Below are 20,374 nucleotides of genomic sequence, written 5' to 3' on the forward strand. Positions count from 1 at the left end.
TTAAGGCAACTTTAATTCAGCAAATCAATTAACCACATGCTTAATTCTGAGCACGAGCAGTCCCATAGGCTTCAGTGGGGCTATTTACATGCTCAAAATTAAGCCCATGCTGGAGTGCTTTGCTGGATGAGGCCGTTAAGACATGTTTAGGGTCGGACTCATTCGAAAAGAAGGAAAGTTGTGAGTAACACTGAAGCGTCCTCCTTAGTTGCCTTGTTTTTAACAGTGACAGAAACAGTCCTGGACCAACCCTGCCAGGGACCACTTCTTGGTCACTTACAGCAGCAGAGGGAGGTAATGTGTTTTTTTCTTTTTGTGTCACAAACTATATTGGATGTTTTAATGAGATTCTGTTTTAATCCTGTGTCTGCTTCATTGCTAATGAAACAGCAGATCCCTGATCAAGTGTCTGCAGTCACAATTCAAATTAGAGGAAGGGTTTCTCTAGAAAGTTGCCAGGCTCTAAAGTAGCCAAAAATAAACACTGAAAAATAGTAAAAACAGAAACCAAACCCCAGAATCCATCCCTAGGTTGTCATGTCACAAAACAGGTTTATTGCATTCACTACACACACAAGTAAACAGGCCCTTATTTCCCCCTTTATCTCCCATTTGTACATATGTTCCATATCTCTCTGTGTCACGGAGTGTGGGGGAGTCCGGCCCTGCACCCCTCTTCCTGGGACCCACAGTGACTCTTAGCCAGCCAGTAAAACAGAAGGTTTATTGGACAACAGGAACACAGGTTACAGCAGGGCTTGCAGACACAGTCAGGACCCCTCCATCGAGTCCTTCTGGGCTTTCAGGGTGCTTGGATCCTAGCTAGGATACCCTGAATTCTGCCCACACAGCCCCAAGCCCAAACTCAAACTGCTTTCCTCCTGCCACCCCCTTCCTTTGTCCCCTTCCCTGGCAAAGGTGTTGACCTTTCCCCTCCCTTACCTAGCTCAGGTTACAGGCCCTGGCATTGTCCATCCCCTAAAGTCCTCCCCTGCTCTCCCACTCCCCACACAGACAGTCCCTACTGCATCACATCTCTCTCCTCTTCGAGACTGAACTGAGCAGGGTCACTCTGCCCAGTGACCTGGGGAAGTTCAGGGCCCCCTCTCCGGGATAACGCATCCGCTGTCAGGTTGGCACTTCCTTTCACATGGACCACGACCATGTCATAGTCCTGCAGGAGCAGGCTCCACCTCAGGAGCTTGGCGTTGGCTCCTTTCATCTGGTGCAGCCAGGTCAGGGGAGAGTGGTCGGTGTACACGGTGAAGTGTCGCCCAAAGAGATATGGCTCTAGCTTCTTAAGGGCCCACACCATGGCTAGGCATTCCTTCTCGATGGCCGCGTAGCTTTGTTCCCAGGGTAGCAGCTTCTTACTCAGGTACACGATGGGGTGTCTCTCCCCCTTTTCATCCTCCTGCATTAACACCGCCCCCAGTCCCGTGTCTGAGGCATCGGTGAACACCATAAAGGGTTTGTCAAAATCTGGGTTTGCCAGAACTGGGCCACTAACCAGAGCCTCCTTCAGCGCCCGGAAAGCCTCCTGGCACTGCTCAGTCCAGACCACCTTGTCTGGCTTCCCCTTTTTGCACAGTTCAGTGATGGGGCCGGCTATGGCACTAAAGTGGGGCACGAACCTTCGATAGTACCCCACCATCCCAATAAAGGCCTGGACCTGCTTTTTGGTTTGGGGAGCAGGCCAGTCTCTGATCACCTCCACCTTGGCTGGTTCCGGCTTCAGGCAGCCGCTCCCCACCCGATGGCCCAGGTAAGATACTTCAGCCATTCCCACCTTGCACTTCTCAGCCTTTACTGTTAACCCAGCCTTTCGGAGTCGGTCCAGGACTTGTTTAACCTGGGACATGTGGTCCTCCCAGGTCTGGCTGAAGACGCAGATGTCGTCAATATACGCCACGGCAAAACTCTCCATCCCCCTCAGTAGTTGATCCACCAGGCGCTGGAAGGTGGCCGGCGCTCCCTTGAGGCCGAAGGGCAGGGTCAGAAACTTGCAGAGCCCCAGAGGGGTGATAAAGGCCAATTTCAGCCTGGCATCTGCGTCCAGCGGCACTTGCCAGTAGCCCTTGGTAAGATCCATGGTGGTGAGGTACCAAGCGCCTCCCAGCTTGTCTAGGCGCTCGTCAGGCCTGGGCATGGGGTAGGCATCAGATACGGTGATGGCATTGAGCTTTCGATAGTCCACACAGAACCGGATTGACCCATCCTTCTTGGGGACCAGCACCACTGGCGAGGCCCAAGGGCTGGAAGACGGCTGGATCACCCCCAAAGCCAGCATGTCCCTGACCTCCCTTTCAAGATCCTGGGCAGTTTTACCAGTGACCCGAAAAGGGGAGCATCTTATAGGGGGATGTGACCCGGTCTCCACCCGGTGGACAGTCAAATTAGTGCGTCCAGGCTGGTTGGAAAACAGCTGTCGGTATAGATGCAGCACTCCCCTGATCTCAGCGTGCTGGCCCGGGGTCAGTTGAGCAGAGAGGGGAATCGCCTCCAGGGGGGAACCAGCTTTTGTCCCAGGAAATAGATCCACTAAGGGGTCATCTCCCTGCCCCTCCCAATGTCCACACACGGCCAACACCACATTCCCCCTGTCATAGTATGGTTTCATCATGTTCACATGGTACACCCGACGGTGATGTGCCCGGTTTGACAGCTCCACCGCATAGTTTACCTCATTCAGTTGCTTGATAACCTTGAAGGGCCCTTCCCAGGCGGCCTGGAGTTTGTTTCTCCTCACGGGGATGAGAACCATCACCTGATCCCCGGTGGCGAAGGCACGGGCCCGTGCTGTGCGGTTATACCAGACCTTCTGCCTCCTCTGGGCTCGGGCCAGATTCTCCCTGGCCAGGCCCATGAGCTCGGCCAGTCTTTCCCGGAAGGTCAGGACATACTCCACCACTGACTCTCCCTCGGGAGCGGCCTTCCCCTCCCATTCGTCCCTCATCAGGTCTAGGGGCCCCCTTACCCGCCTTCCATACAACAGTTCGAAAGGTGAAAACCCGGTGGATTCCTGGGGTACCTCCCTGTACGCGAACAGCAGGTGAGGTAAGTACTTGTCCCAATCCTGCGGGTGCTGGTTCATAAATGTTTTTAGCATCATCTTCAGCGTCCCGTTGAACCTTTCCACCAACCCATTGGACTGGGGGTGATACGCTGAGGCCCAGTTGTGCTGGACCCCACATTTCTGCCATAAGGACTGGAGCAGGGCCGACATGAAGTTGGACCCCTGGTCCGTTAAGACCTCCTTGGGGAACCCCATCCGGCTGAAAATTGTCAGCAGTGCATCTGTCACTGTGTCTGCTTCGACAGAGGACAAGGCCACCGCCTCGGGGTAGCGAGTGGCAAAATCCACCACCACCAGGATGTATTTCTTCCCCGACCGGGTTGTCTTGCTGAGGTGTCCCACTATGTCCATGGCCACCTTCTGGAAAGGTTCTTCTATGATGGGTAAAGGCCTCAAAGCCGCTTTCCCCTTGTCCCGGGCCTTCCCCACCCTCTGGCAGGGGTCACAGGATTGGCAGTACTGTCGGACATGGGTAAAGACCCCAGGCCAGTAAAAGTTCTGTAGCAGCCTCTGCCTGGTGCGCCGGATTCCCTGGTGCCCTGCAAGAGGGATGTCATGGGCCAGGTACAGCAGCTTGTGACGAAACTTCTGGGGAACCGCCAGCTGCCTCCTGATCCCCTCTGACTCTACTTCCCCTGGGGGAGCCCATTCTCGGTACAGGAACCCCTTCTCCCACAGGAACCTCTCCTTGCAACCTCTCCTCATGGTCTGTACCGCACTAAGGTCAGCCCGGTCCCTGGGCTTCCGCAAGGAGGGATCTTTCTGCAACTCGGCCTGGAACTCAGCAGCTAGGACAGGGATGGGGACCGGCTCTCTCTTGCTGGCTGGGTCTGAGGCCACAGCCTCTCTGAACCGTGCCCCTGGGCGTTCCCCGCTCCCTGGGTTAGGGTCCTGCACCTCGGGTCGAGTACCTTCCCCGTTGTCGGGGTGCAGTGCCCTTTGCCGACTCTGACTAAGAGTCATGACCAGGGCACTCTGGGTGTTACTAGGCCAGTCCTCGACGTCCCCTCCCATTAACACATCAGTGGGCAAATATTGGTGTACCCCCACATGCTTGGGGCCCTCCTTGGCCCCCCATTTCAGGTGTACCCTTGCCACGGGCACCTTGAATGGGGTCCCGCCCACGCCCATCAGGGTCAGGTAGGTGTCGGGCACCATCCGATCTGAGGCCACCACCTCGGGCCGGGCCAGCGTCACCTCTGCGCCCGTGTCCCAGTACCCAATGACCTTCCTCCCATCTACCTCCAGGGAAACAATGCACTCTTTCCGGAGGGGCAGCCCCCTGCCCACCCGGTAAACCAAAAACCCGGAGCCTGGAGCATCCACAGGTGGTATGTTGCCAGACCTCCTTTCCTGGGAATGTAGCCCCTCCTCCGATTGGGTTTTTACCCAGTCCACCCTCTGCGGGTTGGGTCTGCTTGGTCTGTCCCTGAGCTTGGGGCACTGGGCCTGTATGTGGCCTCGTTGGCCACAGCGATAGCAGCCCATGTCTTGTGGGTCCCCTTGAGTGGGTCGGAGGGACCTGATACTGGATGTTCCCCTTTTGGGGGGGTTCTCCATAGGCCCCCTTTGGGAGGTCCCATGATGACTCTCTCTCTGCGTTGAGGCAGGCCTGCTCCTTCGAGACTCCTCCCTGCCATCTCCTGCCCGACTGTCCACAAATTGGTCGGCCAGCTGGCCTGTGTGCTGTGGGTTCTCTGGCTTCTGGTCCTTCAACCACAGCCTCAAGTCGGATGGGCACTGCTCGTACAGGTGCTCCAGTATGAATAGGTCAAGCAGGTCCTCTTTAGTTTGGGCCCCAGCTGTCCACTTGCGGGCATACCCCTGCGCCCGGTTGACCGGTTGTAGGTATGTGACCTCACGGGTTTTACGCTGGCTCCGGAACTTTTTCCGGTACATCTCAGGAGTCAGCCCAAACTCGCGGAGCAGGGCCTGTTTGAACAGTTCGTAGTCCCCTGCCTCCGCCCCTTTCAGTCGGCTGTACACCTCCACGGCTGTGGAGTCCAGTAAGGGGGTGAGAACTGCGATCCTGTCTGCAGGGTCAACCCTGTGCAGCTCGCAGGCATTCTCAAAGGCCGTCAGGAAGGTATCTATGTCCTCCCCCTCCCTACGCCAGGGCAGCAAGTGCTTATCAAAGCTCTTTGTAGGCTTGGGTCCCCCCTCACTCACCGCAGCCGGGGCCTCACTTCTCCTCAGCTGGGTCAGGTCCAGCTCATGTTTACGCTGTTTCTCCTTCTCCTCCCGCTCATGTTTACGCTGGTTCTCCTTCTCCTCCCGCCCATGGTTACGCTGTTTCGCCTTCTCCTCCAGCTCTTGCCTCTTTAACTCGAGCTCCTCCCGTCTCAGCTCCCTTTCATATTCCAGCCGCATCCGCTCCACGGATGCCGAGCGTTGCCAGGAGGATCCCCTGCTGGGGGGTGAGCGTCGCCGGGAGGATCCCCTGCTGGGGGGTGCGCTTCGCCGGGAGGATCCCCTGCTGGGGGGTGCGCTTCGCCGGGAGGATCCCCTGCTGGCCGGGGGTGTCACGGTGCCCTCGGTATACACTGGGCTCCTCCTCGCCCTTCCCCTAAGCCTAGGAAGGGGAGGTCTCAGGAAGCTCTCGTCTGCCGGCTGACCACTCCCAGCGGGGACAGACCCTGGTGCCTGCGCTGCATCTGCCCAGCTGCTTCCCTCAGAGACAGGGCTCCGTTCATTCATGCGGTCTCCCTGCTCCAGCTGGGCAATCAGCTGGTCCTTGCTGAGTCTCCCTGGGTGCAGCCCCCTCTGCTTGCACAGCTCCAGCAGGTCACACTTGCGCAGCTTGGCATACATCTTCCTGCTGGCCACTTACAGGCTGGGGTGCTTGCCGCTCCCCACGGTTTCCAGGGGGACCCCTAGTGCACTAGCCCTTCTTGAGGTCACCACCTCTCTGCCAGGGTCGAGCTGCAGACTCCTCCACCCCTAGGACCGCTCGCTGCAATCCCCCAGGGGACCCTGTTACTGCAAAGTCCTTCTCACTGGGCACACACTCCCAGGGGTTAATCACCCCTTCGTTGTACTGCTCCCCAGTCACTTACTACAGGAAGCGCCGTCCACGGGGTGCAGTATCTCCCGCCGCTGCCACCAGTTGTCACGGAGTGTGGGGGAGTCCGGCCCTGCACCCCTCTTCCTGGGACCCACAGTGACTCTTAGCCAGCCAGTAAAACAGAAGGTTTATTGGACAACAGGAACACAGGTTACAGCAGGGCTTGCAGGCACAGTCAGGACCCCTCCATCGAGTCCTTCTGGGCTTTCAGGGTGCTTGGATCCTAGCTAGGATACCCTGAATTCCGCCCGTCCAGCCCCAAGCCCAAACTCAAACTGCTTCCCTCCTGCCACCCCCTTCCTTTGTTCCCTTCCCGGGCAAAGGTGTTGACCTTTCCCCTCCCTTACCTAGCTCAGGTTACAGGCCCTGGCATTGTCCATCCCCTAAAGTCCTCCCCTGCTCTCCCACTCCCCACACAGACAGTCCCTACTGCATCACACTCTGTCTTGAGAATCTACACTACACTAACCTCTCGAGGGATCTCAGCAGGGATGCATCTCAGAATTGGAGGCACTAAATGCAAAAGCAAACTAGATAGGTGAAGTCTCCCTATAAAACTATTTTATTACAACATGAAATGGCAAATGAACATTTGACACATTAAATATTTGGATAAAATGTTTAATATTAAGGGTAGGGTGACCAGCTGTCCTGATTTTATACGGACAGTCCTGATATTTGGGGCTTTGTCTTATATAGGCACCAATTACTCCCAGCCCTCTGTCCCAATTTTTCACACTTGCTGTCTGGTCACCCTAATTAAGGGTCCTAGTCTCAAAAACGTCTGCCTCACCTTGTGGCCTCTGGCAGAGGCCCACAAAGCAGTCTCAGGCCTGGTCTACACTGCGGGTGGGAGGGGGAGGTATTGATCTAAGATATGCAACTTCAGCTACGAGAATAGCGTAGCTGAAGTCGAGATATTTTAGCTCGAATTAAAATTACTTACTTCGCGTCCTCACGGTGCAACGCGGCTCCCCCGCTGACCTTCCGCCTCTCACCGAGCTGGAGTTCAGCAGTTGATGGGAGAGCGATCGGGGATCAATTTATCACGTCTGCACTACACGCAATAAATCAATCCCCGATAGATCAGTCGCTGGGTAGTGTAGACATACCCTCTGTCTCTGACATGTTCCTTCTCAAAGCTGCTGTGGGTGAGGGAAGGGCTGCTGAAAAGCCTGTCAAAGCCATATGGAAGAGACTTGAATAATATACCATACATGCACTGTAATCAGAGGAGAACCACATATGTACTACACTTAGGAAGGAATAAGCAATTGCACAAAAATACAAAAATGGGAAATGATTGCCTTGGAAGGAATACTGCAGAAAAGGATCTGGGAGTTATAATGGATCATCACAAACAGCGTCAAGAATGTAATACTGCTCAAAAAAAGCACTTCATTCTGGGATGTATTAGCAGGAGTGTTGTGAGCCAAGCAGAAGTAATTATTCTACTCTACTCACTGATAAGGCCTCAGCTGGAGTACTGTGTCCAGTTCTGTGCACCACACTGTGGGAAAGATGTGAACAAACTGGAGAAAGTGCAGAAGAGAGCAACAAAAATGATTGACGTTCTAGAAAACGTGACTCACGAGGAAAGATTGAAAAAATGCATTTGTTTAGTCTGGAGAAGGGAAGACTGAGGGAGACACGATAACAGTCTTCCAAGTATATAAAGGGAAGGGTGATACATTGTTCTCCTTATCCAGTGAGGTCAGGGCAAGAAGTAATGGGTTTAAATTGCAGCAAGGGACATTGAGGACAGACATTAGGAAAAATTTCCTGTCAGGGTAGTTAAACACTGGAATGAATTACCTAAGAAGGTTGTGGAATCTCCATCACTGGAGGTTTTTAAGACTAGGTTAGACAAACACCTGTCAAGGATAGTCAAGATCAGTTCTCAAACTAGGGGTGGGCCCCCTGCGGGGGCACGGAATGTATTCTGCAAGGGCATAAGACGCTTTAGGGGAAAAAACCTTATTCTCCCTTTTTACCCACAGCAATGACTAACTAGCAAAGTTGAGTCATCTGGATGTATCAGGTCCTCAGATAGCGCTATGCATTTTGATAGATTTCTGCTAAGCTTGTGTAGTATTATTCAAAGTTGTTGCCATCTATATGTTAATTTAGTTGCTATGACGAAGTGTGCAAATTTACTTGAAAGCATCAACCACAATCGCAGTTTTGCTTTTGCCTCTTATTACAATTGATAATTGGCTCCATTTGAATCAATGCCTTATTGTTTTTAAAATTTAGTAACAGCTGCATGTTGATTTTTTTAATTGGTATATTTACTTATGTGGCAGGTAGGGGCATAAACTCCTACAGTTGCAAAGAAGGAAGGGTGAGAACCACTGGTCTAGGTAATAGTTTGGACTAGATGACCTACTGAGGTCCCTTCCAGTCCTACATTTCTATGACTCTTATGTCATGGCCCATTAAGGTTCCACCCCTATATAAGCCCCTTCTTTCCCCCTTACCGTTAGTACAACTCCTGGATCCCTGACACTGAACGTTGCATTTTCATGCAAATCCCAGAAACCAAAAGCCTGAGCAGCTAGGATTGGGAAAGTATCTTTAACATTTTCCCCTTTAGAACTCTTCTGTTCTTGAGTTTCATGGCGTGAACTCCCCCAGCAACAAGGCACAAAACACCACCCTCACCATCTCTGCTCCAAGTGCGGGGCACACTTCTCTGCGTGCCCTCGCTGCTACGACAACAGAGCAGCGTAGGCATTACAAACAAAACACCCTCCCTGCCTAACCACAGTCTGGGGCGCGCACACTGCTCCCCCGAAGGTCAGGCGGCTTTAAGGACATGCACAAACTCCGACCACCTCCAGGATGTGCCAGGGAGGTGCTGGGATCCTGCTGTTAAGGAGGGAGGGGCAGCAGCCTAGAGGGAACCGAGGAGAAGTAGGGGGGCTACTCAGGGAGTCCCTGGGAGCGTCCCGCAGCTGCCCGCCGGACAGGCCAGTGGCTGAGAGGATGCAGATGGGAAGCTGGAGCCTTTTCTTTGCAATCCACCCCAGACGGCCGCCGAGGAGCCCGACCCAGACTGGCTGCAGCCGCGCACCGGCAGGGGGAAGTCGCGGCAAAGCGCTAACCAGCCCCAGCGCCGCCGCCGGCTGCACGGCACCAGGGGCGGCGTCTGCTCCTGCCCGCCCCCGCCGGGCCAGGCCCCCTCCTCCCCCTGCACCTGTCTCCCGCCGCGCCCCGACTCGCCGGCAGCTCCCGGGGCGCGGAGCCGGAGCCCGAGCCCGAACCCGCCATGGGCCACCTGCGGGGCGGGTTGCGCTGCATCAAGTTCCTGCTCTTCGCCTTCAACTTCGTCTTCTGGGTCAGTGGGGCCGCAGCAGGTTGGGGCGGGGGGCTGCGGCGCCGGGGTCTCTGTGGGGCTCGCTTGTCGTGCTGCTCACCCTGCGGGCAGGACTGGCATCCACCTCGGCTCGTCTGCTTCTCGCAGACCCCCTGACCCGGGGAACCCCTTCCCCAGCTGCTCCCCCCCAACGCCCACTTCTCCAGGGACACCTGCAGGCCATCAGCCAGGTGGGGGGGGGGGAGCGCTGGGTCGCTGACCTCCAGGTAATTAATCAGAATGAAAAGGGAATGTACATTTGACTGTTATATTTTCTACTTAGTTTGGGGGATCCCTCTCCTGCACCCTTCACATGATTTTCTCTTTTGGGCTTATAAGGTCTTCAGGGCAACAGCTGTTTCTGTCTTTGCTGCATGTCAGTGCTATGTAAATAATAAGTAAGTGTGCACACTGCCCTAGTCCCCAGGAGCAGATGCCACAGCTGTCCACCCATTAGGACACATTTCAGCCTGGCCTTATCCTGGATTTTGGTTTGGTGCTTGCAATTTTGCAGGCACAAGTAATTATGGATGCTGTTTACATCACTTATTTAGGCATCTACAGATCAGGAGGAAATCTTGTCCATTCTATTTAAACATGCACCTGGCACAGTAACAATATTTGTAGGTATGTTCATTGGGGGTGCTAAAATATTGTGTTTTAGAATGCTATCTTCCTTCATAGAAACAACCCTTAATTTCAGCATCCCCACAATCACTTGCTGAGGGAGTAGTCACCAAGCCCTAGGTGTAGTTTTGGGTACACAAGTTGAATAATAGCCTTGCATAGTGTCTTTAGCAGTTTGGCTTAAGCTTCTCAAACTCTGCTCTTGATCTTGTAAACATTCTGTTCTGTGAGGCTCATTAGCAAGAATATTTACTTCGGGAGTGATGTTAATACTGAACTCCAAAAAATGCCAAATTAATATCTGATACTCTTAGCTTTTGACATAAAACTCACACTCTTCTCCTCCAGTTCTAAATACCTACCAGTGTTACCAGCAGCTAGAACAAAATAGGTAGTGGTCTGTAGTGAAAGAGTAAATGCGGGGTTTTGCCCAACCATACAGCAATAGAAATAAATAACTTCATCTATATGTTAACTCCTTTCTTAATGTTGTAATTATGTTCCTGAAAAATGTGACTTTAAGCAAAACAATGTTAAGCGAATCCAATATCCCCATAAGAATTCATGTAAATAGGCGGGGTTAGGTTCCAGGGAAATGTTGTTCACCAGACAAAAGACATTATATTTATTTATATATGTACATAGTTATATATATAATTACACACACACAGTATAAGTTTTAAACAGTTTAATACTGTACACAACGATGATGATTGTGAAGTTTGGTTGAGGTGGTGAAATCAGAGGGTGGAAGAGGGTGAGATATTTCCCAGGCAATGCCTTACTGCTGAAGAGATGAACTAGCTTTTGGCTGAGCCCACAAGGGTTAACCTATTGTTGTTAATATAGCCTCACACTCTACAAGGCAGCAGGAATGGAGGGAGGGGAGACTGCATGGCAGACAGAGACACACACCCTGTGTGTGAGAGAGAGATGAGCATTGCCCCTTTAAGTACGCTGAACCCACTCTAAGTACATTGCCTTGTTAAGTAGATCAGCAAGTTGAGACAGCAGCTGCTCCCAGGAAGCTCCCTCCATCCTGAGCCCTGTCGTGTTTCTCCCTCCCACCCCTGATGGAGATGGGATAAGTGGGGTGCAGGAGCAGTGGGGAGGGGGGACACCCTGACATTAGCCCCTCCTCTCCCACCTCCCACACAGCAAGCAGGAGGCTCCCATGAGCAGTTCCAAGGCAGAGGGCAGGAGCAGCACAGGGCAGTGAGGGGAGGGACAGCTGAACTGCTAGACAACTGGTAGCCTGCTAGGTAGCTGCTGCACAATGAACTTAGGGGAGCAGTGAGCTGATGAGGGGCTGCCGGTCCACCCTGGTTCCAACAGGGCCGCCCAGAGGATTCTGGGGGCCTGGGGTCTTCGGTGGTAATTCAGCAGCGGGGGTTCCTTCCGCTCCGGGATCCGCCGCCGAAGTGCCCTGAAGACCCGCGGCCGTGCCCCCCCGCTGCTGAATTACTACAGAAGACCCAGCACTTCGGTGGCGGGTCCCACTTTGGCAGTAATTCGACGGGGCGAAAGGACCCCCCCGCCACCAAAGACCTGGAGCGGAAGAAGGTCTAGGGGCCTGGGCCCCATGAGAGTTTTCCGGGGCCCCTGAAGCGAGAGAAGGACCCTGCTCCAGGGGCCCTGAAAAACTTGTGGGGGCCGCTGCAGGGCCTGGAGCCTGGGGCAAATTGCCCCACTTGCCCCCCCTCTGGACGGCCCTGGGTTCCAAGCCCCCACCAGCTCGCTGCAAAGGGCTGCTCTTCCTGCAAGCAGTGGACAAAGCAGGTGGCTGAGACATTATAAGGGAGCACTGCACAACCTTAAACAAGCATGTTCCCTAATTGATCAGCCACTTAATGAAACAACGTTAACCGGGACGACTTTAAATGAGGAGTTACTGTACATATTGGTTTAACAAAAATCATAGGAGCTGTTTATTCCTTGGCATTGTTCTGGAAATTGGTATTTTCCCAGTACTGTGCTGCTATCTGGGCTTGGGCAGTGCTGATAACCATGAATCGAAAGAGAAACAAAACCACCCATTGTTGGAAACCATGGCTCTAAATATGGAAATATTTTCACAATCATGTAAAATTGCTTATTTGGATGTTTTGTCCAGTGTAGTTCTCATGTGGAGCTTTATTAAGCCTCCATGTTAGACTGTGAGAGCGTGGACCTGTGGTCTTCCAGCTGATACACCTTGTCTTGGTGAAGTGGTAATAGGAGATATTCTTGTTTTACACATAACCAAGACAGGAAAGAAGGATAAGTATCTCACCCAGTTGCAACAGTCACAGGATATGTTTGTTTCAGCACAGTGACTTTGCTGTAACATTGTGGGAAGCGAACTTCTGGGCAGCGCACATATACATCAAAAGAAAGTTACATAATTTATGTATTACTTTAGATTTAACTTTTAAAATACAGTTTGCCTATCCAGTGCTCTGGGCTTCTTCTTTTGTTGTTGTTGTTGTTTTGTTTTTAATAAACCTTAGGAAACGCCTCATCACGGAACAAAAAATTCTTGATACATAGAGAGGCAGAACTCAGCTGAGACAGCATCTTTCTTTAAAAATATGAAACGGACATAGTTAACTTTCAGAAGTGCCCAGTTCCTCCCAGTCAAACAGTAAATCCACAAGCCAAGACATCATATGCATTCCAGCACCAAGCTCTTGTGAGCTGAGCCTATGAACCTGTCTGCTGCTGCTTTTACAAGTTCACCTTATGAGACAAATGCTTTCCATCGCAGTGTGGTCAGTTCATTGAACAACATCCTGATGTGGTGATGAAACATCATCCATTGCAGCACCATACTGATATGGGATGATGTTGCACCAGCCCTCAAAACTTGAGACCCTCTAATGGCCACTTGAAGGAAAGCATAGCACAGTCTGTATTCTCAGGGCCTCCTCAAAATTAGGAGTAGGCTCCTTCAGTGTACAGATATCTGTACATACCTATCATGTTTGCTAACTAGGGGTGACTAGGCATTCAGGGACCTATCTACATGCACACACAAACACGTTCCGTATATTATCAGTGAAAGTAACTGGGCTTCCCACACATACATTCCATTTCATAGAGGTACGTTTTAGTGCCCTCATCACCATAGTATGTGAGTGCCTTCCTGTAGTGCATTAGATGGTGAGACTAATATCTGTGCTTCTTTCCATTGCCCCATCACACAGCACAAAGAATAAATAATAATAATGTGTGTCAGGGCAGTGCCCAGGAGCCCCCGGCATGGACCAGGACCCCATCGAGCTAGGTGCTGGACAAACACAGAACAGAAAAAGGTCCCTGCCCCAAGGAGCTTACTGCCTAAGTAAAAGACAGGAGACAAGAGGTGGTTACAGATAGAGGTGAATAAAAGAAAACAGTGAGACAGTATTGGTCAGTATGACAGGCAGCGATCTCAGCACATCTGCATGAGAGCGACCTGATGCTCTTCAGATGCACACTCAGTTCACACCATATGCTGCCAGTTGAGTTCTGGTCACTTCCTATAGTAATCAAAACATCAGATGGTTCATCTAAAGTTATAGAAGATAAATATGTTTCCTTAGCACTTGTGTGTACTTTAAACATCACTGGCTTTTTAAGCGCTTTATTCAGTGGCTTGTAAGTTTCTAGCAAAATTATCTTTTGGGCTGAATTTTCTCATTTTTCTTTTCAGTGGTTCTTTTAAAATTATTATGCAAGTATTTTGGAATGGAGTGAGGGGGATTTCTGCTCTTTTAAAAATAAAATCCTACTCATGCCTTTCTCTGCCTGGATAACTCAAAGCCAGTTTGGATAAAAGTTGCCGTCTATGTCATCCTGTGCTCCCACATGGCACAAGTGCAGATGTTCTAGAGATGCAGTAGATACCTAGATTAGATAGAGAGGGGTGCGGGTTTGCTAAGTCTGCAAAAAAACAAAAACAGTTTCAAAGATAAAGAAGTTACAAACAGGTGAAAACAGCATCCCTCATGTACCAGTGGGTGGTGTGTCATTTGCCTACCAGAAAAGGCAGGGCAGTTTTCCACATACAGTCAAATATTGCAAGAGACTTAAAGTACCCCCAAAGTACTGCCAAACATACTAATAAATTTTTTCTCTCCGTGTATTATTAAGACCTTCTGTTTAGCAACAGATCATTGTCAGCCACTGGAGAGGTCTTTTCAGGCTAGGTATGTACAGGGTCCTCCAGAGTCTTTGCGTACACCAGACGTGGCAAGAGTTCCCCTGTCTTTGAGATGGCTGTGTAAGGAGCACAGTTCTGTTTGGAGTCTTTCTGGATGTCAGTGCTCTAGAGGTCATGGAGTGGGACTCCGAAGCAAACGTGCAACGTGACAATGCATGTTAGGGCTTGCTGTTAGTGCAGCTTCCAAGCCTGAGGTTTTATTTGCACAGAAGTCAGGAAATACAAGGAGCTGGTTCCCACAAATGTACTTTAGCTGCAAGGGGGCTTAATTATTGTTGCTGAGGGAGCTGTCACTTTGAATCCCTGCCTTTAGTGTGTTTAATATGTTATCCTTATTGCATCAGCCTAGTTTTTGCCTATAATGTAATTTTCTTAGCGGGAGTTTGTGCAGGGTGCCAGTGCACAATTTAAGATGCACAGTGAAGTATTTATCATAGTTTTAACAACAGGGCCAGTTCTGATGATGTCTAGTTGAATACAAGCTAAAGGAAACTCTGTAATAATACAGCCATTAGCGATAGTATTAGGCTGAAAGGCCCTTTCCCAGGACACCCCTTCCCATTTTTATTCTCTTAGACCTCTCAGCCGGAATCAAACCTGTTGCTCATTGCCCCAGTGTCCAATAGCCCAGGGCCACACCTCTCACTCACTCCCCCAGTGCCCAGTGCTGCCCAGCTTGGGGCCTGCACCTGTCACTTATCCTAGGCACATCCTGGTGTGTTGGCTGTGCAGGGAGCCAGTAGTCCATTTCCTTTCTCTGTGCTAATCCTCCTTGGAGCTGCGACTTGAGCAGAAGGAAGTTATAATGTTGGTTAGCGCTAAGATTGCTTTGATATCTACAAACACAAGATGGCTTAGATTTTCCACTGCTGGAAAGCAGAGAGAGGAATCAAAGTCTGCTAACCAAAACCATGGCTTAACAACTTCTGACAGCCTCTGGAGATGTTGGCTATACACACAGGACCTCAGCTCCCGTAATTACAAAACAATACAGCAGGGTTTAATGGTGGTGTTATTAGGGATGTAATAGGGATGTAAATACCATTTAAAAAGTTAATCGTTTAAAAGATTAAAAATATTTTGTTTAAATGGTTAACCAGTTAAAGTGCTGGTTACTGGGGCTGATCCGGTTGCTGGGGCTGGGACCGCTCCGGCTGGCACGGGTTGCTGGGGCCAACCAGCCAGCCTGGGGGTTAATGGTTAAGGCACGTTAACCGGTAAGACTAATGTTAACATTTTACATCCCTAGTTATCAACTGTGTAGTTACAGCGCTTTGCCAGATATCCAAGCTCTCAGGGAGAGCTGCTCTGGATAAAATTGCCGGAGGTAATATTTATTTTCCAGTTTGATTAGTGATAATATAAAAGGATTTCTTTGCCATCAGCAATTTCCGTCTCTTGTAGGCAGATGATTTCCTAGAATTATACAATTAGCATGACCTGCATGTTGTAAAAGTGTTCAGTACAACTGGGCAGGGCCATTGGGTACCTAGAGAAGTGATTTTAGGAAGCCGTTGTATATTTGTAGCCTTTAATGTGAGAAGCGTTTGTCCACTTAAAAAAAAAAAAAAAGTTGGTCACAGAGGCTGCTCCAGCTCCGCATTTCATCTCTCCTCACATCTACTATGTTTCTCAGCTGGAAATAAGAAGGAGAACCACCACCTGATCACCAGACAGCTCTCTGTGGACCCAAGTTTGGGAACCTTGGACACAGGACACTTCAATTGCACTTTGAATAATTAAACCAATGTTGCATTCTCAGCAGAAAGTATGTGATATTGTAACACTGACCCTATATAAAGCCCATTCATAGCTCCCTGCCTCTGTACACTGAGGGAGAGAATGCTAAATAGACACAATTCTCTATCTTCTCTCCTACTGCTAACTCTCCAAGCCTGCAGAGCTTTCTTGTGACTGAAGTTCTATCCAGTATGAGACATGCCATTGTCAGTACAGAAAATATTTGATCTCATTCAAACAGCCTTCTACCTCTTTAGCAGTTCGGTGGGGCTTGCCCAGAGCTACTTCCATCAGTACCTAGTAGAAAATGTATATACAATACTTTGGATTCAGAATACTTGTAGTTTTCCCCATGAACTTATGTTGTAAATAACTCCTCCTAGGTTATTCTGACAGAAGGGCTGTAACCTATTAGTCAACTGATCGGTATGTAGCATTGTACCTTCTCCTCTGATGCTGCTTAAAAGCCTTCTGGAAACACAGACTTGCTCTGATCACTGCTTAGTATCCTGAGCAGGGCGATTCAGACTAAATATGGTCAGAAGGGTGCAGACTATAGAACCCAAGCTTGTTAAACAACTAAAGGATAATAAAGGCATTTTCTTTCATAGTATTACTTTTGGGGGGCAGTCGTGCCATCACTGTATTTACGTCTCACACCTAACAGTCCCCCTTTGATGAGGTTTCCCATAAAGGAAGGAAAGAAGAAATCTGTTGTGTCTGATGGAGCCACACTGGCAACTAAATGATACAGCTTTGGCTGGCAGGCACGCTTAAAGGGAATATCTGTGTTTGCCTATAGTAACTCTTCTGTTGAAATTGCTTCTCAGTTAAGAGCCTGTACAGTCGCACTGAGTGAAAGACTTGCAACCCAGTCTGACTGGATGAATGTTTCCTAGGCAAGTCTGGGGTTCCTTCAGCCAGCTATGGGTCATTTAGGAAAAGTTGATTCCATAGAGACATTTCTACCATGTATGCCATTTGCAGTTTCATACTCTGCAGTTTTCCTGAAGTATGGTTAACTATTGAAAGTCTAGCAGGCCCAATTCATGGCATAAATGACACTGAAAACACACATTTCCAGGGCAAAACATTAACATCTTAATAGAATTATTTTAAAGGACACAAACACTTTTTAAATAGCTTTTCACTCTTTCCCCCTTCTTTTGCATATTCTGTCAGAAGCTGCAAAATAGGCCCTCTACCTTACAGTTTCAGCCTTTTCTTTTAGGCAAATGTTGGTAGGGTATTTTCCCCTTTACCTTGTAGGTTTTGAATAAGGTTAAACAAAAGAGGAGCTGAGTTCAGTTTAAGTGCCACAGTTCCAATGCGTACAGTGCCAATGTGCACTGGGAGTGCTGTTACTCAGCTGCAGCTGTGAATCCAACAGGACCAGTACAAAGCTTTGTGTTATGTGATTTCATGAAAATAATGGCTATCGTGTCTTGTTTAATGTATTGAGAAAGAAGACAGGTTTCAGTCTCTCTGTTTCTGGTTGGCTGGGAAGTTGCTTTACATGCACACAACTCTGACACTTTCAGTCAGAAAACTTGTCTGAACCTAGAAGGGCACACATAGCCCAAGTAAACCTGAATTTCCCAGTAACTCCTACTGGTGACCCTAATAATCCTAAGGCGAGCCCATGAGTCTGGCTCCGCAGTCTCTAGCAGTATGATCGGGGCACTAGGGGACACTTGGCTTGTGTACAGTGATGAAGTTCATGCCAGTCCATTTGCCTAGGGAAGGCTATGTCACTGTGTGGGTAGAGTAAAGCCAGGCCCCAGAGCCAGTCCAACAGTTTGCTTTCTTGCCCTGTTGCTCACTTTCAGCCCATCCCCTCAAGTGCTGCTTCCAGTCTGTGCTGAAGTCACTAGCATCGGTACTGAACAGGTGCCCAGTAGGGTGAGAGAGACCCAGACAGACCCATCTTTGGCATGTACTGTCAGTTAGATGCCAAAGATGTGATGAAGCAGTGAGCTCCCTCACCCTCCTCCAGATTGGGCAGCGGCTACAGATTTTGGCTCTGGACTCTGTCTACAGTGTTTGTTCTGTTCTGTGCTGGCTTCATCTTTACTTAAATTAGCTTTGTGGGATGAAGTCTGTTGGTATTGGCCCTGAGCTCTGGTTTGCAGGGTCATTCTGAAGCAGCCTCCTGTCCGCACATTGGTGGAGCCCTGGCAGAACTTCCCTTAACAGCCAGGCTGATGTCTATGGTTTTCATGGTCCTCTTTGAAGTGTCTGGATTTGATCCATGCTGATGTGACAGTTTCAGACGGATAACCTAGAAGGTATTTTTGCCCTTATCTACCATAGGAGTGTCCTTTGCGGAGCACCAGGAAATTGACCATTTCTGCATTGACAGTGCACTTAAATGCTCTGCACTCAATTTCTCTAGGGGAGGATTGGGTCTGATCCTGCAAAGTGCTGAATACCTCTGCCCCAGTAACATTAGTGGGAGCTGGGGGACTCCTCAGCTCCCAGAAGAGGCTTAGCACTTTGCAGAACTGGGCCCATTATCTAAACATTTCTCCTGAGCTGACATCCCATTGCACTGGGTTTATATCAAATGGGATTCTTCTTGATGTTTGAAAAAACTGTTACCTTCTTTGCTAGACACGCAGTGTGTCCCTCATTGGGACAGTGCCCCCAACTCCCTGCTGGGGCTCTCGGTGAAGACTGTCCTGTAGTAAAAGGCCACTATTACTCCCTGCACCACGGGTTGTCCTTGGTGGCCTCCCCTCCAAGGGCTGATCAGGCCTAGCCCTGCATAACTTCAGCACATTCCCCCCAGTGAAGTAGGATCCTTTTTCTGAATCTTTTTTTCCTGGTTTGAACGTGCCTCTAATCAGAATCTGGTGTGTCTCGTGTGGACAATGCTGTTTGGCAGCTGGACCTCCTGAAACAGAGAGACTGTCATTTATAACCGAGGTGGGGGAGGAGTGTGTGCCCTGGCCTCATCTTCCTCAGAGATTCAGAGCAGCCACAGGCTGGGCCCATTGCGTCCATGCTCCTCCTGACTATGCAGCAGGGCCACTGATGCACTGGCAGGGAACTCGCCCGGCTCCAGTGTCTGTTTACTCAGCTTCACAACGGCCACAAGATTTAGGTTGAAATACAGTCAGGGAAGTTATTCCTCTCCCACTAGCTCTGTATGAAGCCAGTGTGGGCTGGCACTACCATCTCAGCCCTTGGGCATGCACCAGTTCCATAGACCTCAGACTTATGTTCTGGGCTTAGAGTAAGCTGGGTTGGCCTGCCTTCAAATTATCCCAGTTGGGTAACTGTGGTGTTCAGGAGCGGAATGGGGAGTGGCTGTGGGGCTAGGAGGAAATGCAGACAGAAGAGAGGAAAATGAGATTTTCCCATTAGGGAACTTTCCAGTCGGTGTTTGTACACCACCAGGATACACCCAGATAACAGCACACTGGGCAAATTCTTCAAAATTCTGCTTGTTTGGACTTGTGGGAACTACTTGTGGCAGCCTGAGCACTGACGCCCTTCCCCTATGCCTCTGTTTGGGCCCTATCATTTTGTGTGGCACTCAGAACCTACAAGGCTGTTTGGGGCCATTTTGATGAATGGGTAAGGTTGGTTCTTTATAATGTTTGAAAGTCATTAACGGGTTGAAAAGCATTGTGGTGTTAAAGAGCCAGAGGAGAGGATAAGGCCAGTTGTTCTGTAACAGAAATTTGTTGGTATCCAATATTGAGAGGTGCCTGCTGAGTTCTGCGACTTTATAATCCTGCAGTTTTGGAGTTTCCAGGAAGCACAAGGAATCACTCGTTGCAATTCTTTGGCGTGCTGCAGCTCTTTCCAGGCCTTTGGAGTTCAGTTATTAACTGCTCTGTTTGCTTTCCAGCTGGCAGGGTTGGCTGTCATTGCCTTTGGACTATGGCTGCGATTTGGTGGGGTCCTGGGAGACTTAACTTCGGAGGAAAAATCCCCAGAGTACTTCTACATGGGTAAGTTAAGGGGCTTAGACTTTGGCTGTATCTCCAACCTCAGTTTCACCAGCAAGTACGATCCCAAGCACTACTCTACACAATACGTACAAAAATGGTGCTTAAAAGGTCTGACAGGTGAATGGCACGAACCTTGTCTCCTGCCCTTCCATGCCACATTAAGTGACAGACTCTCTTAATTCTCTCTCCTTGGCAACAACTTTTGCAGACTTGAATTAATTCCTAAATATGATTTCATAGTTGAATTTTTGTGTAATGCTGGTGCTTATGAAACAGAAACTGGGAAGGATTGCACACTCATTCAGGTCTGCCCGCCACGGCACCCTTTGAGGCCTTTCCTTTCCGGTGCTAGCCAGCAGCATGG

At 50.0% G+C, this 20,374-nt stretch overlaps 1 protein-coding gene across 4 annotated transcripts in view; it reads left to right on the top strand.

The window, feature by feature from the left end:
• The first annotated feature begins 9,325 nt into the window (after positions 1 to 9,325).
• Positions 9,326 to 20,374, top strand: part of TSPAN2 (tetraspanin 2) — a 47,477-nt gene continuing 36,428 nt past the window's right edge. For all 4 annotated transcript variants that reach the window (XR_007774574.1, XR_007774575.1, XM_050954397.1 and 1 more), the window contains exons 1-2: positions 9,326 to 9,480; positions 19,908 to 20,010. Coding sequence is in view for 2 of the 4 variants with exons in the window: in XM_050954397.1 (XP_050810354.1) it covers positions 9,412 to 9,480; positions 19,908 to 20,010 (172 nt within the window). In the remaining 2 variants the exon portion in view is untranslated. The remainder of the gene's footprint in view (positions 9,481 to 19,907; positions 20,011 to 20,374) is intronic.

Source organism: Gopherus flavomarginatus, chromosome 5, assembly GCF_025201925.1.
Source record: "Gopherus flavomarginatus isolate rGopFla2 chromosome 5, rGopFla2.mat.asm, whole genome shotgun sequence".
NCBI classification, from domain to species: Eukaryota; Metazoa; Chordata; order Testudines; family Testudinidae; genus Gopherus; species Gopherus flavomarginatus.